At 40.9% G+C, this 19,831-nt stretch overlaps 1 protein-coding gene across 4 annotated transcripts in view; it reads left to right on the top strand.

The window, feature by feature from the left end:
- Positions 1 to 5,756: 5,756 nt before the first annotated feature.
- The window catches only part of ankrd28b (ankyrin repeat domain 28b), a 39,545-nt gene continuing 25,470 nt past the window's right edge, over positions 5,757 to 19,831 (top strand). Inside the window, exons 1-2 of one of the 4 annotated variants that reach the window (XM_031811864.1) lie at positions 5,757 to 6,019; positions 19,323 to 19,406. Coding sequence is in view for 2 of the 4 variants with exons in the window: in XM_031811863.1 (XP_031667723.1) it covers positions 6,872 to 6,898; positions 19,323 to 19,406 (111 nt within the window). In the remaining 2 variants the exon portion in view is untranslated. Of the gene's footprint in view, positions 6,020 to 6,107; positions 6,127 to 6,603; positions 6,899 to 7,776; positions 7,800 to 19,322; positions 19,407 to 19,831 lie in introns of those variants that run through there. The other 3 variants (XM_031811865.1, XM_031811863.1, XM_031811862.1) reach the window with 3 other exon arrangements.

The following is a 19,831-nucleotide window of genomic DNA, read 5'->3' on the forward strand; positions in this document are numbered from 1 at the left end:
CCCCATTCCATATTGGGAAAGCATGGTAAATACAGTACACCCCATTCCATATTGGGAAAGCATGGTAAATACAGTACACCCCATTCCATATTGGGAAAGCATGGTCACTACAGTACACCCCATTCCATATTGGGAAAGCATGGTCACTACAGTACACCCCATTCCATATTGGGAAAGCATGGTCAATACAGTACACCCCATTCCATATTGGGAAAGCATGGTCACTACAGTACACCCCATTCCATATTGGGAAAGCATGGTCACTACAGTACACCCCATTCCATATTGGGAAAGCATGGTAACTACAGTACACCCCATTCCATATTGGGAAAGCATGGTCACTACAGTACACCCCATTCCATATTGGGAAAGCATGGTCACTACAGTACACCCCATTCCATATTGGGAAAGCATGGTCACTACAGTACACCCCATTCCATATTGGGAAAGCATGGTCACTACAGTACACCCCATTCCATATTGGGAAAGCATGGTCACTACAGTACACCCCATTCCATATTGGGAAAGCATGGTCACTACAGTACACCCCATTCCATATTGGGAAAGCATGGTAACTACAGTACACCCCATTCCATATTGGGAAAGCATGGTCACTACAGTACACCGCATTCAGATCCCATGAATATCCCAGTTAAAGCTTGGGAGGATAATCCGTAAAATGCTGTTTATTTCAGGCTTTTAGACTGCTTTGGGGGAATTGGATAATCTGACAGTTAACATACTGAATGTGTTTGTCAGAGCAAATAAACATCACAATATTTAGATATGTAATAGGTTTACTACTAGGCAAATCTCCATTCGTTTGCAAACATAGGGTTTCATGGTATCTGCAATGAATTCATTATATGATCTACTCCTGTGGCAAAGACACTGTACTGTACTCATCCTAGGCTTGTCTGTCCCTATAGTCATGTTTTGAATTGGCCTATTCTTTTGGCCTTTGAAAATCACTAATGTTTTTGAATGCACGAATTTACAAACAAAAAATATTCTACTTGTCCATTACATTGATCAACATGCAAAACATATTTAATCAAGTGGCATTCATTTCAAGTGGAGAAATGTAATTAATCAAGACTATACAGCAGATCATTCAGTGAATGTGTTTGTATTCATTGAGTGAGTGAGGGGGTTTTATGGGGATTTTGAGGAGATTTTAGGGGGCTACACTCACTATCGCTAAAACCTAAATCCCCTTATGTTTACAATAGGATTTGGGAGGCTAAAAGCAAGTGGGTCAAGCCACATAAAAAGAAACACATGTGGGACTATATCCTTGAATATACAAATAGCTGTGGACATGCTTTAAATTGACAGAGTAAACGAGACATTGACATCAGTTTTGATGTCATGACCTCTCTCTGAAGTAAGTCAACTTCCTTCTTGACCCCGAGCTAAGCATTACAGTACTACTATATGTTTACGGTTGTGTATGTTGGACCGTTGTTGGGTATGACACTGACATACCAAACAATATTGTCTTTGAGATGGAGCTTAATAAAAGTGGTTATTTCATCTACAACAGAGCTTATTATGTTAGATGGTAGATGGTATTTATTTCAACGTATTGTAGGTCTACACTTGCTATGTTATCAGTGAGAAGGGAACTTGTCTATAAGCTTGTTATGCAGGCCTGCTGTGCAGCATGGTGTCTTCCTCTGGGATCAGTCTCAGGGTTGGACGGGACAGCCAATTGTTCACTTAGATGTGACAGTGAGCAAGCCAGCAGTTGTGTTACTGATGGGTGATGGGGGCGTGTTTAAACAGATCTACTGTTTCCCCCTGAGTCTAGCGTGGGAAATGAACAGGAAATTACAGCAAATGTACTATTGATAAAAACAAGGAAATAGCATCATGTATGAGAGAAAGCTCTCTTTCTTTCTTTATCTCTCTCACTCTCTTTCTCTCACTCTGTGTGTGTGTGAGTGTATGTGTGAGATTCTATGGTGTGTTAGTGTCTCTTTCTCTCTCTCTCTCTCTGTCTCTCTCTCCTCTCTCCCTCTCTCCCTCTCTTTCTCTCTTTCTCTGAATGAAAATGTAATTCAATGTCTTGAAGCCAGAGGTGCATGATGACTGATGGGATGTGTGCTCTCAGAAAAAACATTATTAAACAACATCACTGAGGACACTCTCAGAGCAAACATTGACAAACACCATCACTGAGGACACTCAAAGTAAACATTCTCAAACACCATCACTGAGAACACTCTCAGAGCAAACATTAACAAACACCATCACTGAGGACACTCTCAGAGCAAACATTAACAAACACCATCACTGAGGACACTCTCAGAGCAAACATTAACAAACACCATCACTGAGGACACTCTCAGAGCAAACATTAACAAACACCATCACTGAGAACACTCTCAGAGCAAACATTAACAAACACCATCACTGAGGACACTCTCAGAGCAAACATTAACAAACACCATCACTGAGGACACTCTCAGAGCAAACATTAACAAACACCATCACTGAGGACACTCTCAGAGTAAACATTTTCAAACAACATCACTGAGGACACTCTCAGAGCAAACATTATCGAACACCATCACTGAGGACACTCTCAGGGCCTCATTGCCAAAATTTTGAAATATCCCTTTAACGTGATTTAACACCATGACTGAGAACACTTTCAGAGCAAACAACATTACTGAGGACACTCAGACATGTTGCCTCAAAACATTATCAAACAACATTACTGAGGACACTCAGACATGTTGCCTCAAAACATTATCAAACAACATTACAGAGGACACTCAGACATGTTGCCCCAAAACATTATCAAACAACATTACTGAGGACACTTAGACATATTGCCTCAAAACATTATCAAACCACATTACCGAGGACACTTGTGGCTTCTCTCTGCATCGCCTTAGTGGTTCTTACATAGAAATAGAATCAATGGATTCCCCTTCTATGGGTTCTTCTTTTTAGACACATCCCTCTTACAGTCATTTACATTTTCAATATGCAAAGGCAGAAAAGGATACTGAAAAATGTGGACACAAATTTGTTTACATCCCTGTTAGTGAGCATTTCTTCTTTGCCAAGATAATCCGTCCACCTGACAGATGTGTTATATCAAGAAGCTGACTAAACAGCATGATCATTACACAGGTGCACCTTGTGGACTGGGGACAATAAAAGGCCATTCTAAAATTAGCCTTTTTTTCACACACAAAATGCCACAGATGTCTCAAGTTTTGAGGGAGTGTGTAATTGGCATGCTGACTGCAGGAATGTCCACTTGAGCTGTTGCCAGATCATTGATATTACATTTCTCTACCATAAGCCACCTCCAACGTCGTTTTAGAGAATTTGGCAGTAAGACCAACCGGCATCACAACAGCAGACCACGGTGTAACCACGCCAGCCAGGGACCTCCACATCCGGCTTCTTCACCTGCGGGATGGTCTGAGACGAGCCATCCACATAGCTGATGAAACTGTGGTTTTGTACAACCAAAGAATTTCTGCACAAAAGGTCAGAAACCGTCTCAGGGAATTTCCTCAGCGTTCTTGTCATCCTCACCGGGGTCTTGACCTGACTGCAGTTTGGCTTTGTAACTGACTTCAGTGAGCAAATGCTCACCTTCGATGGCCACTGGGACGCTGGAGAAGTGTGCTCTTCACGGATGAATCCCGGTTTCAACTGTACAGGGCAGATGGCAAACAGCGTGTATGGCGTCGTGTGGGCGAGCGGTTTGCTGATGTCACCGTTGTGAATAGAGTGCCCCATGGTGATGGTGGGTTTTATGGTATGGACAGGCATAAGCTATGGACAAAAAACACAATTGTATTTTATCGATGAAAATTTGAATGCACAGAGATACCGTGACAAGATCCTGAGGCCCATTGTCGTGCCATTCTTCCGCCGCCATCACCTCATATATCCAACAACTTCGCACAGCCATTGAAGAGGAGTGGGACAACATTCCACAGGCCACAATCAACAGCTTGATTAACTCTATGCAAAGGAGTTGTGTCATGCTGCATGAGGCAAATGGTGGTCGCATCAGATACTGATACCGGTTCTCTGATCCACACCCCTACCTTTTTTTAAGGTATCTGTGACCAACAGATGCATACCTCTATTTCCAGTCATGTGAAATCCATAGATTATGGCCTAATAAATGTATTTCAATTGACAGATTTCATTATAATCAATTCAAATTGTATTGGTCAGAAACACGTGTTTAGCAGATGTCACAATTGATACAGTGAATTATACGTGAAATAATCTTCTGTAAACAATTGTTGGAAAATTACTTGTGTCATGCACAAAGTCCTAAATGTCCTAACCGACTTGCCAAAACTATAGTTTGTTAACAAGACATTTGTGGAGTGGTTGAAAAACAAGTTTTAATGACTCCAATGACTCCAAGTGTATGTGAACTTCCGACTTCAACTGTATATGTACATATTTACCTAACCTTGTACCCCTGCACATGGACTCCGTACCGGTATCCCGTTCATATAGTCAAGTTATCGCTACTCATTGCCATGTTATACATTTCCTATTTATCTATGTTTTCTCTTTGCGTTGTTGGGAACGGCCGAAAGCAAGCATTTCACTGTTAGTCTGCACTAGTTGTTTACCAAGCATGTGACAAATAACATTTGATTTGATTTGTATAGCAAACAAGGCATTTTACTTTGACTTCGGCAGTGCTGGCCGGACGAACCAAGTCTGGGGCTCTGGGAAGGAACATTTTAAAAGTCCACCTCTTGGCATGGACAGAAAATTCTGCAGGTTTCAAGCTAATTTCCTGCAATTCCTCACGCCTCTGTTTTGGTAAAAAGCTGAGGGACGGGCCTGGAGAAATTTAACCAATCTCAAATTCATAGACAGAGCTATGGATGCAAGGACTTTCCATCCATGATATCAAAATGATAGTTTAAACCATGTTTTGAGGCTATACACTGTTTACATTTATATTGTTTACAAACATTGGAGTAAAACAAGGTTACATTTTAGGTTATGATGGGGTACTACAGTTGAACTAAGCTCCTGATTCTTCAAGAATCACTGGATACATGTTTGTATGTATTAATTAAGGATTCTAGCTTTAAATTACAGAGTATTTATATAAACAAATGATAATAATTTGTGGGGAATACAAGAAGTGTTACATAGAAACATGTACAATTGGTGGAGCACTGTGGATATCAATATCCCTGTGAGCCTCCCAGGCCCATGTTGCCCAGGGTTAAAAACAGACATTTTAGATTCAAAATATTACATTGTATTGTATTTTATTACATCGTCTACACTTATTCAAAGGGTTGCATGGCCTAAATTCGTTTAATCTGTTGTTGATATAAATATTCATAAAAAATAAATAGTAACAGATGTTTTAAAGACTTGCTTTACCTGGGGGTACATGCAGTACCTCCGCAGACCCCCACTTTGAGAACCCCTGCTTTACACCAATTACTGTTAGTTCTGGGGAGTAAATCTTTAACTTTATCGACATCTAGTGGCTAAATGTAGTTTTGTTTTTCGATGAACGCCCCATTTAATTTCATTTTATTGATCAATTATGATGTTTCAAATGACACTCCAGCTCATGTAGTACACTGCTTTTGAGGTGACTGGTCAAAATATTGCACAACATGGGGGGGGGCGTTTGAATTGTGCAGTATTTGGATGAAAGTAATACCAGAAGGCTAAAACATGATTGGTGATAAAATACTGTCTGAATTTAAAACGGTCCTTGAAGCAGTAAGAGGTAGGAGTATATTCTTCGCGGCTACCAAAAGCCTGCCACTAATACCCTCAAAAGAGATTAGTTTAACTGCCGCAAATACTGCGTCCAAAATAACACCGGCTTTTTTACTGCAGTAATTTAGCAGTGTTTTCGGCAATTACTGCGTCCAACATTGCATAGTTACAGCAATTTCAAAATTGCAATGTTTTTGGTACCCTCATGTGCTGACATGGCTACGCTAGTTGTTATAGTTTCGACGGGTGTGTGTGCTGGTTGGTGGTAAGTGCTTGTGCTCCCTATCACTCAGAAGTTATGTAGCGAGCTAAGGTGACAACAATGCCTGCCATAGACGTTTTCCATTTACTTCGAATGTTCAAAATCATAGGGTAAGAACACTTAAAGCCTTTCAAAGCGAGTAATTATGACTAGCCACAGCAGTCAACTAGCTAGTTGTTTAGCTTTCTAGCACATTCACTCATTTGTTTGTAAACATTTATCAAACCAGCTACCCCACATGTTCTTTTCAAACTGTCAACAGAGTAGCTAGGAAGAACCAATATATTCCAAGTCTAAAAACCACTTGAGGTTAAATGCATCCGATTACATTCGACACAAATCACATGGCCAGGAATCAGATTTGTATCTGACATCAAACCACTTGAAATATCCGATTCCATGTGCTTTTTAGTCGTTCAAACTGCAGGGAAAGGAACAGGTTCAAATCGGATATGAAATAGGATTTGAGTCACTTCAAACTGCCAATGTAAACACGGCTTTACTAATCCCAATCCAACTAATTTAATTCCACCTGTCATTTGCGGGGGTTATTCTAGGACTGTTCGCTGTATCAGTGGTCTGCTGGTGTTAAGCGACAACTGAGCATCGTGTGACCAACCACAAACCTTGTTACTCTGTTCCAGTCGTTCTTTGGCCAATGAAATTGCTTCTTTTAGGGAGGTCACACACGGTGGCGGTAATGTTATGGAGTTTTTCCCTTCAAGTCTATCAGGTTGAAAAACATAGGCCTCATAGTAATTGGCAACTAAGAAGCTGGAGTGTTGGGCCAAACATTCAGATAACGAACAACATCCTTTTATACTTCTGCATGAGAACAAGTAAAACTATAGCAAGATGGTGGTTCTCAAAATCCGAGACCAGGTATGTGATCCGTCTTGTCAAAACGAAGGTAGCTAACATTAGCTAGCAAGCTAGTGAAATTGCTAGCACGTTCTCAACAGCAGAATGTACAGGCAGGGCCAGACTGATGTAATGGTGGATAACTAACTAGCTAAATGATGGGATTTGTGAGATGTAACGTTCAACTAAACTCTATAAGTGCGTACTCGAGGTCATAGGTGTTCGTGTAAATCAGTAAACAACTTATCTAACGTTGGCTAATTAGCGCACTGTACCCATCTAGCTAGCTTAGCCATATGGTAGCTAGCTATGCCTATGGTAAACTAGCTGGAAACGCAATTTACTAGCTAGCTAGCTAAACTGGATCTGCGTGAAGCTAGCCACAATAGTGGAATTTGCTGTTCGCCTTCAAAATAAATGTCCCCCATTGAAAGTGATGCAAATGTATACAAATAACTGAATCATGCCATATTTGGATAATGCTAAATAAGGTCGGAATGTTATATACGTTCAACAAAAGACAATTTGAGCCAAGTAAAAATATGTTAATTGTACTGTGGATGTATTCGAGTTTAGAATAGCATTGGGGGCATACCTACTGTATATGTACTGTACAGCCTAATGTATGGATGTTGCACCCATGAAATAGGTTATCAGTCTACTCTGTGACACTCACAGAACTCAAGTATTAGTGTCTTAACCCTTATTGTGGGATTATAAAACTGTGCAAAATTAGCCACAATCTTTCAACCTATTGGAAATGCATAGTTACACTTATTGCGGGACTTTGAACCTGGCGTGAAAGGAGCCAAATGTAAGTATAATGTGTAACGTATTCCTGTTTCAGACCAGGCCAGAAGAAGTTATGCAAAATACAGTCATATGTCTTGTTGACCCCAAGATGGCCTGCCATACAACCATCGTGAGTAGAGGTCACCCGATTATGATTTTTCGATGCCGATACCGATTTATTGGAGGACCAACAAATCCGATACCGATTAATTGGCCATTTTTTATATTTTTTTTATATATATATTGTAATAATGACAATTACAACAATACTGAATGAACAATGAGAACTTATTTTAACTTAATGTAATACATAATCATTTTAGTCTCAAATAAATAATGAAACATGTTCAATTTGGTTTAAATAATGCAAAAACAAAGTGTTGAAGTAAAAGAAATACTGGCCTTAGTTCCTGGATTTTCCATATTAATGACCTGTCATTTCGAAAACAACGTTTTATTCTTTCAGTGAAATATGGAACCGTTCTGTATTTTATCGAACGGGTGGCAACCCTAAGTCTAAATGTTGCTGTTACATTGTACAACCTTCAATGGCGGATACGAAAAACCCGTTTTCTGCCGATCTTTATCTTTGGGCACTGTAGAAAAGACTGAAATCTTGCAGTAGGAGGTGACTTCTCTGGATTGCTTTTTTTTGCGTAGGAATAACTACTTGGTTCTTTGTTTGAAGGTACATTTCACTCCTTGACAAGTCACTAGAGACTCAAAGCATGAGGGTAGAACACATTTCAAACTTTGCTTGTGCTCATGTAGGTAGCAACCCTTTCGAGAAGGCACATCTTTAACTGCTTGAAAGGTGGCACAAGTCAGCTGTTCTGACCAAGATCAAACTCTGCTGAGGGTGCAGGATGGCCTGACGGGATTCGGAGTGCTTCCAGATCGCTCTCTTAATCTAATGGCATGCTCACTCACTCTCCTTTCCTTGTGCTAGTCTGGCTGCACGCCCATCCCGTCTCTCCCGGTGCTCTATCTCCAGTCTCTGCTGTTCAAGCTCTAATTGTTGTTGCTCCAACTTCACCTTTAGTTCTAACTCCCTTAGTTGCACATCTATGGGATGTACTCTACCACCCACACACACACACCCCTCATCAGCCTCTCCCCTCCGGAAGTATCTCCTACACCGAAGCAGTACTCATCAACTCCTCGACCACTGCTCTCGGAATTCCACAATGCTTTGAAATGACGAGGAGATTAGTCTTTATACATTTATCTAGCGTCTCCCATGTAGGGTTTTCCACAAATGCTTCCAACTTAAAGTACATGGCTTTTTTTTATTTTATTAGCCTGTGTGTTTATGCAACTTTCCAAATGATTCCAACCAATTTTATAACCCTTATCAAAACAATTGGAGCGCTGGGCCAGCAGCTCTTAAATAGCACCTGGGCCAGCACAAGTGAAACACCTTCCCACTAACGAGATGGAAACCAGCACAGGTGTAACGTACTGATGTCACCTCGTTATTCAATCGGTGCACCCTACGTGCTAAGGAGACGCACGTGCTAAAGTCCAACCTCAAAACAAATGGATAAACCAAAGCCTGTAACAATATTCAGTTCGTTTAATAGGCTGAATGCTTAATTTGGCTAATTTTGCACTGGTGTTGAGTCCCACAATAAGAGCTAAGATGCTAATATTTGTGTAAACTCTGAGTAGTTGTGTTCTGTGAGTGTCACTGATTAGGCTGATACCCAATTTCATGCGTGCAACATCCATAGGTTAGGCTGTACAGTGCGTATAAGTATGCCCCCAATGCAATTCTGAAGTCTAATACATCCAGAGTGAGATTTCAACAGATTTGTGTCAAATTAAGTATTTTGTTAAATTACTATAACATTCAGACCTTGTTTAGCATTATTTAGTCCAAATATGGCATGATTAAACTATTTCTGTTTGAATCACTTTCAATGGAAGACTTTTATTTTGAAGGCAAACTGCAAATTCCCCTATTGTGGCTAATCCCTATTATGGCTAGCTTCACAAAGGTTTAAACTGGTAGGTTAGCTACCAAGCTAAACAACGATTAGTAGTGTGCCAGAGTTCCAGTTTGGTTAGAGAATATTAGCTATCCCAGGCAATGTATTATAGCTAGTGTTATAGCTACCAGCTAAATAATCCAATTGCCACTATTGTTGAAGGAGAGCTATAGCTAGCTAGGGACCTAACTGCCTACAGTACTACTGTGACGACACGCATCACCATCACTTTTCAACAACTATTGAACTGAAGCCAAGGAATGCAAGCATGTTGAGCTGTGTAGTGGAGCTGGTTTTCAGTGTCACTGTGTATGGTGTATTGTTTCACATACCTCAACATCACTACACAAATAGGCCTTTTTGGAACAATGTTTCCTTACATTGTGTTACTTGCGACTATGGTTCGTTATCAGGAAATGGCTGGCTATAGACCTTAGTGATTCTATCATGCAAGGCCCACATTCCCTACTGCACTTTCTCTGAAATTGTTGTTACTTACATAGCCCAATTTTTGTATCCTGAATTCACAGCAGCATTTTGCCTAATAAATCAGACTGATACCAGCTTTCTGGTATACATTCTGAAATAAAGCACTGGGAAAAACTTGGAAAGTTTCCTTACAAGCTAGAATGTTGAATAAAATTACATTTGAACCTACTCTACTTTTTGCTGTTGGTCCTGAGACAAAATATCCCCAGGAATGTATTATTTCCCTGACTCTGTAGAGCGCCGGAACTGCCTTTGAGATTTACATCACCTGGCCCAAGTTTGCTTAGTATGGATGCATTGCATGCATGTACTTCCATCTTGTGGCAGCAGGTAGCCTAGTGGTTAGATCACTGGTTCAAACCCCTGAGCCGACTAGGTACAATGTAATCTGCTGATGTGCCCTTGAGCAGGGCACTTTGCCCTAATTGATCTGGGTAAGAGCGTCTGCTAAATGACCTAAATGTTGTACCCGTGCCTTAGGTGATGAGCATACAAATTGTGACGGCCACACTGAGACCTGCGATTGGTAGTCGGTTTAATAATACTTTTCCTGTGGATATTCTGTCTAAAAAATAATAATAATTCCCCAGCAGAAGGACAAAATCAGAGGACAACAGGCAGAGTAAGTTCAAATGAAGTTTATTCAATATTCTGACTTGTAAAAAGGGACTGTTCAGTAGTTTTTGATTGTCAAAGGTCGAGACGAGAGTGGCCATTCCACACTCTGACATGTTGAGGTTAAGCAGCTTTTGGTTAACCGGTACTTGCACCCTAAAAGATCCAGACATAGCTCTCCAGTCTACCTCTCCTATATCAGTGTATGCCCTGGGCCTGCTCCTATCCAGCCTCATCTCATTTCTAGATCTAGGCCAGCTGTTGCTCTACACATCTCAATATTCTCTCATTGAGACGGTATAATATATGGAATGTTTTAAATGAATGTGAAAAGTAGTGTCACTGTGCTGTACTGCATCCATTGCTGTTGATAATACAAGGCCTTACATAGACTAGATGATCATGTTGTTTTGAATAGAAGACCATGGTCACAAAAATATTGGCATGTCATTTTTTTATTGAATAGTTTTATAAAGGGGTCATGGTGGAGGGGTGGTAAAAGTGGATGTGTGATTTATTGACAGTTGGAGAATGAATAAGGAAAGGCTCTACTGTGCCACACTTGTACTTATCATAGCCTGAATAGCTTGCTCTTATCATTACTGGACCGTCTTTATCACACCGGCAGTATATGCTGCATGAATGCTAGTAGCTAGGCTTTGTGTTTGCACATGGGTCCTGCGTGCTAGTCTTTGTGCTTTCAAGAGTGTGCCAGAGTCTGTCTCAGAGTTATGTGTGCACACATGCTATACTTGCGACATATATGTATGCGCATGTATCCCCTCATTGTGTTTGTCATAGATGATCATGTGACCAGACTCCAATGAGAGAGGCTCAGGAGTTGCCAAAGAGCTGTCTCCATGGTGACTGTATTAACTAGACTGGATTGTACGAGGTGGTGGTGCACTGCAGGGTCGGTTGTGCTGCTGGAGAGGCTTAGAAAACCTATTACACTGGATCAGGGCTAGTTGTCCGTCGCCCTTCGGAGAGAAAGACAACGGGACATCTTTTTAAACAAAACATTTCTTGTAGCACAAGTGCTTACTTGTTACACTGGTTGTATCCAGTGGATCTTCTAACCTCAATTGTAGCCTGCATTTTTAATAGCAGAATGAGGGGGAGTGCCTGAAGCAAATTATATTCAACGCTTCTTTTCAATAGACGTCAGGAACTGCCCTGCTAGTACAGCTGACTGTTTAGGGCTGTAAATGGCCGTGTTTTCTTCAAACTATATTTATCTGTCGCTCTCTAGCATCACATGGTTGACATTGAATTAGTGTATTGTTTTGAGAGGTCTTTCCAATTCTCTCTACGGCGATACATTAACATGTTGATAAAGGCCCAAGCTATAGGTCAACAGAATCATGTACCAGAACTAGGACTTAGCTCTGTGATCTTGCTCATTCAGAAGCCTAGAAATTAGAGGTAGACCGATTTATGATTTTTCAACGCTGATACCGATTATTGTAGGACCAAAAAAAGGCGATACCGACTAATCGGACGATAAAAAACAACAAAACAACAACATTATAATAAATAAAAAAAGAAGAAAAATTGTAATAATGACAATTACAACAATACTGAATGAACACTTATTTTAACTTAATATAATACATCAATAAAAATCTATTTAGCCTCAAATAAATAATGAAACATGTTCAATTTGGTTTAAATAATGCAAAAACAAAGTGTTGGAGAAGTTAAAGTGCAATATGTGCCATGTAAAAAAGCTAACGTTTGAGTTCCTTGCTCAGAACATGAGAACATATGAAAGTTGGTGGTTCCTTTTATCCTTTTAACCTTCGAATCCGGAAACTATCATATCGAAAACAAAATGTTTATTTAATTGAAATACAGAACCGTTCAGTATTTTATCTAACAGGTGGCATCCCTAAGTCTAAATATTCTTGTTACGTTGCACAACCTTGTGTCATAATTACGTAAAATTCTGGCAAATTAGTTCGCAATGAGCCAGGCTGCCCAAACTGTTGCATATACCCTGACCCTGCGTGCAATGAACGCAAGAGAAGTGACACAATTTCACCTGGTTAATATTGCCTGCTAACCTGAATTTCTTTTAGCTAAATATGCAGGTTTAAAAATATATACTACTGTGTATTGATTATAAGAAAGGCATTGGTGTTTATGGTTAGGTACAGTCGTCCAACGATTGTGCTTTTTTTCTCAAATGCACTTTTGTCAAATCATCACCCAGCGTTGCATCGATTATATGCAACGCAGGACACGCTAGATAAACTAGTAATATCATCAACCATGTGTAGTTATAACTAGTGATTATGATTGTTTTTTATAAGATAAGTTTAATGCCAGCTAGCAACTTACCTTGGCTTCTACTGCATTCGCAGGCAGTCTCCTCGTGGAGTGCAATGAGAGGCAGATGGTTAGTGTTGGACTAGTTAACTGTGTGGTTGTAAGACGGATCCTCCGAGCTGACAAAGGGAAAATCTGGCGTTCTGCCCCTGAACAAGGCAGTTAACCCACCGTTCCTCGGCCGTCAATTGAAAATAAGAATGTATTCTTAACTGACTTGCCTAGTTAAATAAAGGTATAAAAAATAAATTGGCGCCCAAAAATACCGATTTCCGATTGTTATGAAAACTTGAAATCGGCCCTAATTAATCGGCCATTCCGATTAATCGGTCGACCTCTACTAGAAATGCATCCTATTTTATTTTTTAAATAATGATGGCTAGTCATATTGAGGTTATGATGGATCTGCTAACCTGTAGGCAACATCAATCTGCTAAAGGATTGCCGTAGGCAAACGAAATGCAACCTTGCCCAGACAGATTAGTGCTGCAGTGTCGTAGTTCATAGTCCTCCTGGCAGGGTTCTATGTCATTAGAAAGAAGACGTCTCCTTTGGCCCAGTTAGTGGGAGTGCATCATCTCATTTCATAAAGCTACCGTCCCACCTCGCCAACAGCCAGTGAAATTGCAGGGCGCCAAATTCAAAACAGCAAAAAATTCTCATAATTAAAATTCCTCAAACATACAACTATTATACACAATTTTAAAGATAAACTTCTCGTTAATCCAGCCACAGTGTCTGATTTCAAAAAGGCTTTACGGCGAAAGCACACCTTGCGATTTATGTTTGGTCAGCGCCTAGCCACAGACACACATACAGCCATTTTCCAAAGAAGAAGAGGTGTCACAAGACAGAAGCCTTAAAATGAATCACTAACCTATTATGATCTTCACTGGATGGCACTCCCAGGACTCCATGTAAGACAATAAATGTGTGTAAGATAAAGTTCATCTTTATGTCCAAAAATCTCATTTGAAATTGGTGCATTATGTTCAGAAATGCATTGTCTCAACAAACATCCGGTGAAAGTGCAGAGAGCCACATCAAATTACAGAAATACTCATCATAAACATTGATGAAAGATATGTGTTAAACACACAATTAACGATAAACTTCTCCTTAATGCAACTGCTGTGTCAAATTTCAAAAAAGTTTTACGGTAAAAGCACAACATGCAATTATGTTAGGTCAGTGCCTAGCCACAGAAAAACATAGACATTTTTCAACCAAGGAGAAGTGTCACAAAACTCAGAAATAGCGTTATAAATATTCACTTACCTTTGATCTTCATCGGAATGCACTCCCAGGAATCCCTGTTCCACAATAAATGTTTGTTTTGTTCGATAAAGTCCATTTATGTTCAAATACCTCCTTTTTATTTGCGTGTTTAGTTCACTAATCCAAATTCACAAACGCGCGGGCACTTAGTTCAGAAGAAAAGTCAAAACAGTTCATAGAAACATGTCAAACGATGTATATAATCAATCTTTAGGATGTTTTTATCATAAATCTTCAATAATATTCCAACTGGAAAATTCCTTTGTCTTTAGAAATGAAAAGGAGCTCGAGCTCACGACTTAGCGCATGGCATTCTGCCAGACCCCTGATTCAAACAGCTCTTATTCGCTCCCCCTTCATAGTAGAAGCCTGAAACAAGGTTCTAAAGACTGTTGACATCTAGTGGAAGCCTTAGGAAGTGCAATATGACCCAATAGACACTGTATATTGGCTAGGCAATCACTTGAAAAACTACAAACCTCAGATTTCCCACTTCCTGGTTGGATTTTATGTCAGGTTTTTGCCTGCCATATGAGTTCTGTTATACTCAGACATCATTCAAACAGTTTTAGAAACTTCAGTGTTTTTTATCCAAATCGACTAATTATGGGGCGGCAGGGTAGCCTAGTGGTTAGAGCGTTGGACTAGTAACCGGAAGGTTGCAAGTTCAAATCCCGAGCTTACAAGGTACAAATCTGTCGTTCTGCCCCTGAACAGGCAGTTAACCCACTAGGGTTAACTGACTGTCATTGAAAATAAGAATTTGTTCTTAACTGACTTGCCTAGTTAAATAAAGATTTTTAAAAAACTATAACAAATATGCATATTCTAGCTTTTGGGCCTGAGTAGCAGGCAGTTCACTCTGGGCACCTTATCCAAGCTACTCAATACTGCCCCCTCAACTTACTGTTTAGTGTTTGAATAGTAGAATACTTAAGGTGCAAACTCTAAATGCTGTTGTGCACCAGCAGCTTATCTATCTAAACTTGTAGTATTCATGGCCAAATCCCGACCAGGCATGCAGGGCTCGTGCCCAGGGGCCCTGACCTCCAAGGGGCCCCCATTGATTTTGTTAGTCACTCTCACTCTGATATCATGCTAACATAGCATTTTCCCTTACATAGCATAAGTCATTCAAAATGTGTAGAACTGCAGGAAATTAACTTTCTTTTAAATTCTCTGCCGTCAAAAGGGGGTGCACTCTAACCCAACCAAATCTTGCTTGGGGGCCCCAAAATGGACACATGTTCATGAGCATGGGTCCCAGACTGAAAGATTTAAGAACCCATGATCTAGTCAGTTGACAACCTTTTTGTGTGAAAACAGAGTGTTATTGTCATGATGTGATTGGTACGTAGCCCCACCACTAGCTAGTAGCCACCACCAACATAGACAATGATGTGAGTCAAGTCAAACAATTACAAGATTTAGAAATGTGATCCTACAGTGTTTTCTGACATGTAGGAATGAATGAGACTGACTGGTGTTTTGTCTCCGATCTGATTTGAAACATCGCTGACTAAGCAAAGACAGACCAACAGTCAGTAGGCCTATTCAAGCAAACGTGCATTGCAAGGGCATTGGAATGAGAGGGATGTAAATCTGAAGGCCATAGGTCTGCTCTACTGTATTTTGTATTTTATTGACAAGGGAGAATGGATGGAGCAGTCCTATCAGGGTGTAGGTAGGCCCAGGGTTCGGTCCCAAATTATTCCCTATACAGTGCACTACTTTTGACGAGGACCCATAGGGTTTTGGTCAAAAGTAGTGCACTGTATAGGGAGTAGGGTGCCATTTGGGATGCCATCTGTCTCCGAAGGCTGTGCAGGGTAGCGCTAGAGGGCTGCTGTGCTGATGGAGGAGGAGGAAGTGCATTAGCTAATTAGCTGGGCCACTGGAACACATCAGATGTCCTGAGTGGTTTACTCATCATTTAGGCCCGTCTCCTCCTCTGCAAGAAGAAAAACAAGGGCCCCAAACAGGCTGCATCCATTACAATGGTACTTCAACTTTATGGTATAGTAATGAATGGTACTTTATGGTATACTGATTAATGGAGGTAGAGGATGTGGATGTGAGGTATGGACCCCAGGAACAGGAATTCATGGCGTCAGCTAATGGGGATCTGAATAAAGATGAACGGTGCTGAATGTACACATGCAGGCTGGAGCACAAAGCCAGCTGTCTGTCCTACTCAGAATACACTAGAAAACAATGGTGAGCCTACTGGTCATATCCTTTCTATTAATATCATCGGTTACCGTCCATGCCTTTGTCTTAGCAACCGTCCCCCAGAGAGGTGGGAAGTGCTTGTCTGTATTATCCAAGCAAAACTTAATGGAAAGTAAACAACAGTCTGAGTAGGCTAATTTCACCCAGTGAGTTGTCTGTTTACTTGTTGGCAGCGTGGATGAAGTCAGAGTTAAAGGGATTGTGGCAATAAAGGGATTGTGATTAATTAGTGCCGATTTCAAGTTTTTATAACAATTGGAAATCAGTATTTTTGGGCGCCGATTTTACCCAATTATTATTATTTTTTACACCTTTATTTAACTAGGCAAGTCAGTTAATAAGAACACATTCTTATTTTCAATGACTGCCTAGGAACAGTGGGTTAACTGCCTGTTCAGGGGCAGAAAGACAGATTTTCACCTTGTCAGCTCGGGGGATCCCATCTTGCAACCTTACAGTTAACTAGTCCAACGCAATAACGACCTGCCTCTCTCTCGTTGCACTCCACAAGGAGTGTTACGCGAATGCAGTAAGTTGCTAGCTAGCATTAAACTTATCTTATAAAAAACAATCAATCATAATCACTAGTTAACTACACATGGTTGATGATATTACTAGTTTATCTAGCGTGTCCTGCGTTACATATAATCTGACTGCGCATTCAAGTATCTAAGTATCTGACTGAGTGGTGGTAGGCAGCAGGAGCGTAAACATGAATTCAAACAGCACTTTCGAGCGTTTTGCCAGCAGCTCTTCGTTGTGCGTCAAGCATTGCGCTGTTTATGACTTCAAGCCTATCAACTCCCGAGATGAGGCTTGTGTAACTGAAGTGAAATGGCTAGCTAGTTAGCGCGCGCTACTTGTCGTTGTGTTGCTGGTTCGAACCCAGGTAGGGGCGAGGAGAGGGATGGAAGCTATACTGTTACACTGGCAATACTAAAGTGCTTATAAGAACATCCAATTGTCAAAGGTTAATTAAATACAAATGGTATAGAGGGAAATATTCCTATAATAACTACAACCTAAAACTTCTTACCTGGGAATATTGAAGACTCATGTTAAAAGGAACCACCAGCTTTCATATGTTCTGAGCAAGGAACTGAAACGTTCGCTTTCTTACATTGCAATATGTGCTCTTTTACTTTCTTCTCCAACACTTTGTTTTTGCAATATTTAAACCAAATTGAACATGTTTCATTATTTACTTGAGGCTAAATTGATTTTATTGGTGTATTATGTTAAGTTAAAATATGTGTTCATTCAGTATTGTTGTAATTGTCATTATTTAAAAATAATAATAATCGGTATCGGCATTGAAAAATCATAGTCGGTCGACCTCTAGTCAGTACCCCCTCCCTCCAGGCCAGTCAGTGCCCCCTCCCTCCAGGCCAGTCAGTACCCCCTCCCTCCAGGCCAGTCAGTACCCCCTCCCTCCAGGCCAGTCAGTACCCCCTCCCTCCAGGCCAGTCAGTACCCCCTCCCTCCAGGCCAGTCAGTACCCCCTCCCTCCAGGCCAGTCAGTACCCCCTCCCTCCAGGCCAGTCAGTACCCCTTCCCTCCAGGTTTGCAATGGAAAAACAAAACAGCCCCAATGGTCACCAGCAGTCACACGGCTCTGTGTTATGTTACACTGTATTGCAGATTGAGTGACGCTGCTGCCTTGGAGGTCAATGGGATATTATATTATCAGAGGATTTACCATAATGGATGAGCTGTACAATATCTGACTGCATGTTGTCAATCAATTCCCCCTCAGCCTTGGGCCTTTGTGATTTAGAGAGGAGCCCAGACACAGATTTACATCCAAAACATGTAGTAGATAGATTTATAGGATTTCTGTGTGCCCAGCAGCATGTATAGAAATGTCCCATTTCAGTAATAACTCTGTTTTTCACATAGTGTAATGTAGTGCTTTGGGGCTGTTTGTTGAATAGCCATTGATCTCTCTGGAAGGGAAGTGAGGACAGGAAACCAGGACTGTATGTGATTAGTCACCCTGTAAAAAAAATAGTAAGTCTTCTTCCTCTGCTTCTTCACCCAGTTGTGATGGGAAGCAGGGTCCTGGGTGGGAGGGGCATGTGTAAGACATTCAACAGCGCTCCTCCCCTCATCTACAGGAATGGCACGTTCTACTGAGTAAAAAAATAAGGATAAATGCTGCTTTCTGCTTTAAGAATAGGACTTTAGCCTTCTGTACAAAGTGTAGAGATGGGGGGTTGTTAATGGTTGACTGTAGATGAAGTCGCGTTGCCTGGTTTCATTTGTGAATTCCCTGCGAAGTTGCCACCCTCTTAGTGTGTGTGTGACCTTCTGGCAGTTGCTGCTCATCTCTGTTTTATAGAAGGAATTTTTGCTAGTCCTAGTGTCCAACGTGTGTTTTGTGAGTGAATGAGTCGTGTGTGTGTGTGTGTGTTGAGGATGAGAGCTCTTGTTCTCTCGATACCATAGTGAGGTATTGGGCCGAAGGACTCCAGGTTAGCTGCCTTTGCACAGCCACAATGAGGTTGTCGCCATGGTTCTAGTAGTGACTGTATAGGCTCCATGTCTCACTATAGAGTTGAGATTTTAACCTACTTGGTTTTTATTCTTGGATTGTTCCTTTTGTGTTGGTTTTAGCTAAGCTGATTGAATAGTAACAGGTCTTTGAGAGGCACTGACTGTTCAAATCAATGAATGACACTGTCCCCTGTCTCTCTCTGTCCCCCCCTCTCTTCCAGCCTGGCCTACTGAAAGCCATCTTCAATGTGGACCCAGATGAAGTGCGCTCCCTCATATTTCAGAAAGAGGATGTGAATGTTCAGGTAATCATCCCAGCTGTTTCCTACCATTATTTCCACCCTCCTGTCTGTCCTCTGGATAGTAACACTTTTGTTTTTCTCACACTTATAACGGAAGTCATTTGTTGCCAAAATCTATGGTAGCAAAATACTAGTAACTTAAATGCCCAGGTTTTCCCAGAAATCTCGATATGAAGACTTCCTGAATCAGAATGGAATAAATAGGAATTCCGGAACCCTCTGTCTAACCAGGATTTCTGGAAAAACCTGTGAATGTTGGGAAAGTTACTGGGATTTTGCAACCCTACTGAATGTTTTAGCCTGATCAGAACGGTTAACTCCTTTCATCAGCCGTAGGCACCTTGTTCAGTATCTGTCACTTTACAGTACTGTAGTTCATGATCGGGTTCTACTTAGTTTATGACATTCTTCCTCGTTCTTATAGGCTG

This window comes from Oncorhynchus kisutch, unplaced genomic scaffold, assembly GCF_002021735.2.
Source record: "Oncorhynchus kisutch isolate 150728-3 unplaced genomic scaffold, Okis_V2 Okis02a-Okis13b_hom, whole genome shotgun sequence".
Classification (NCBI taxonomy): domain Eukaryota; kingdom Metazoa; phylum Chordata; class Actinopteri; order Salmoniformes; family Salmonidae; genus Oncorhynchus; species Oncorhynchus kisutch.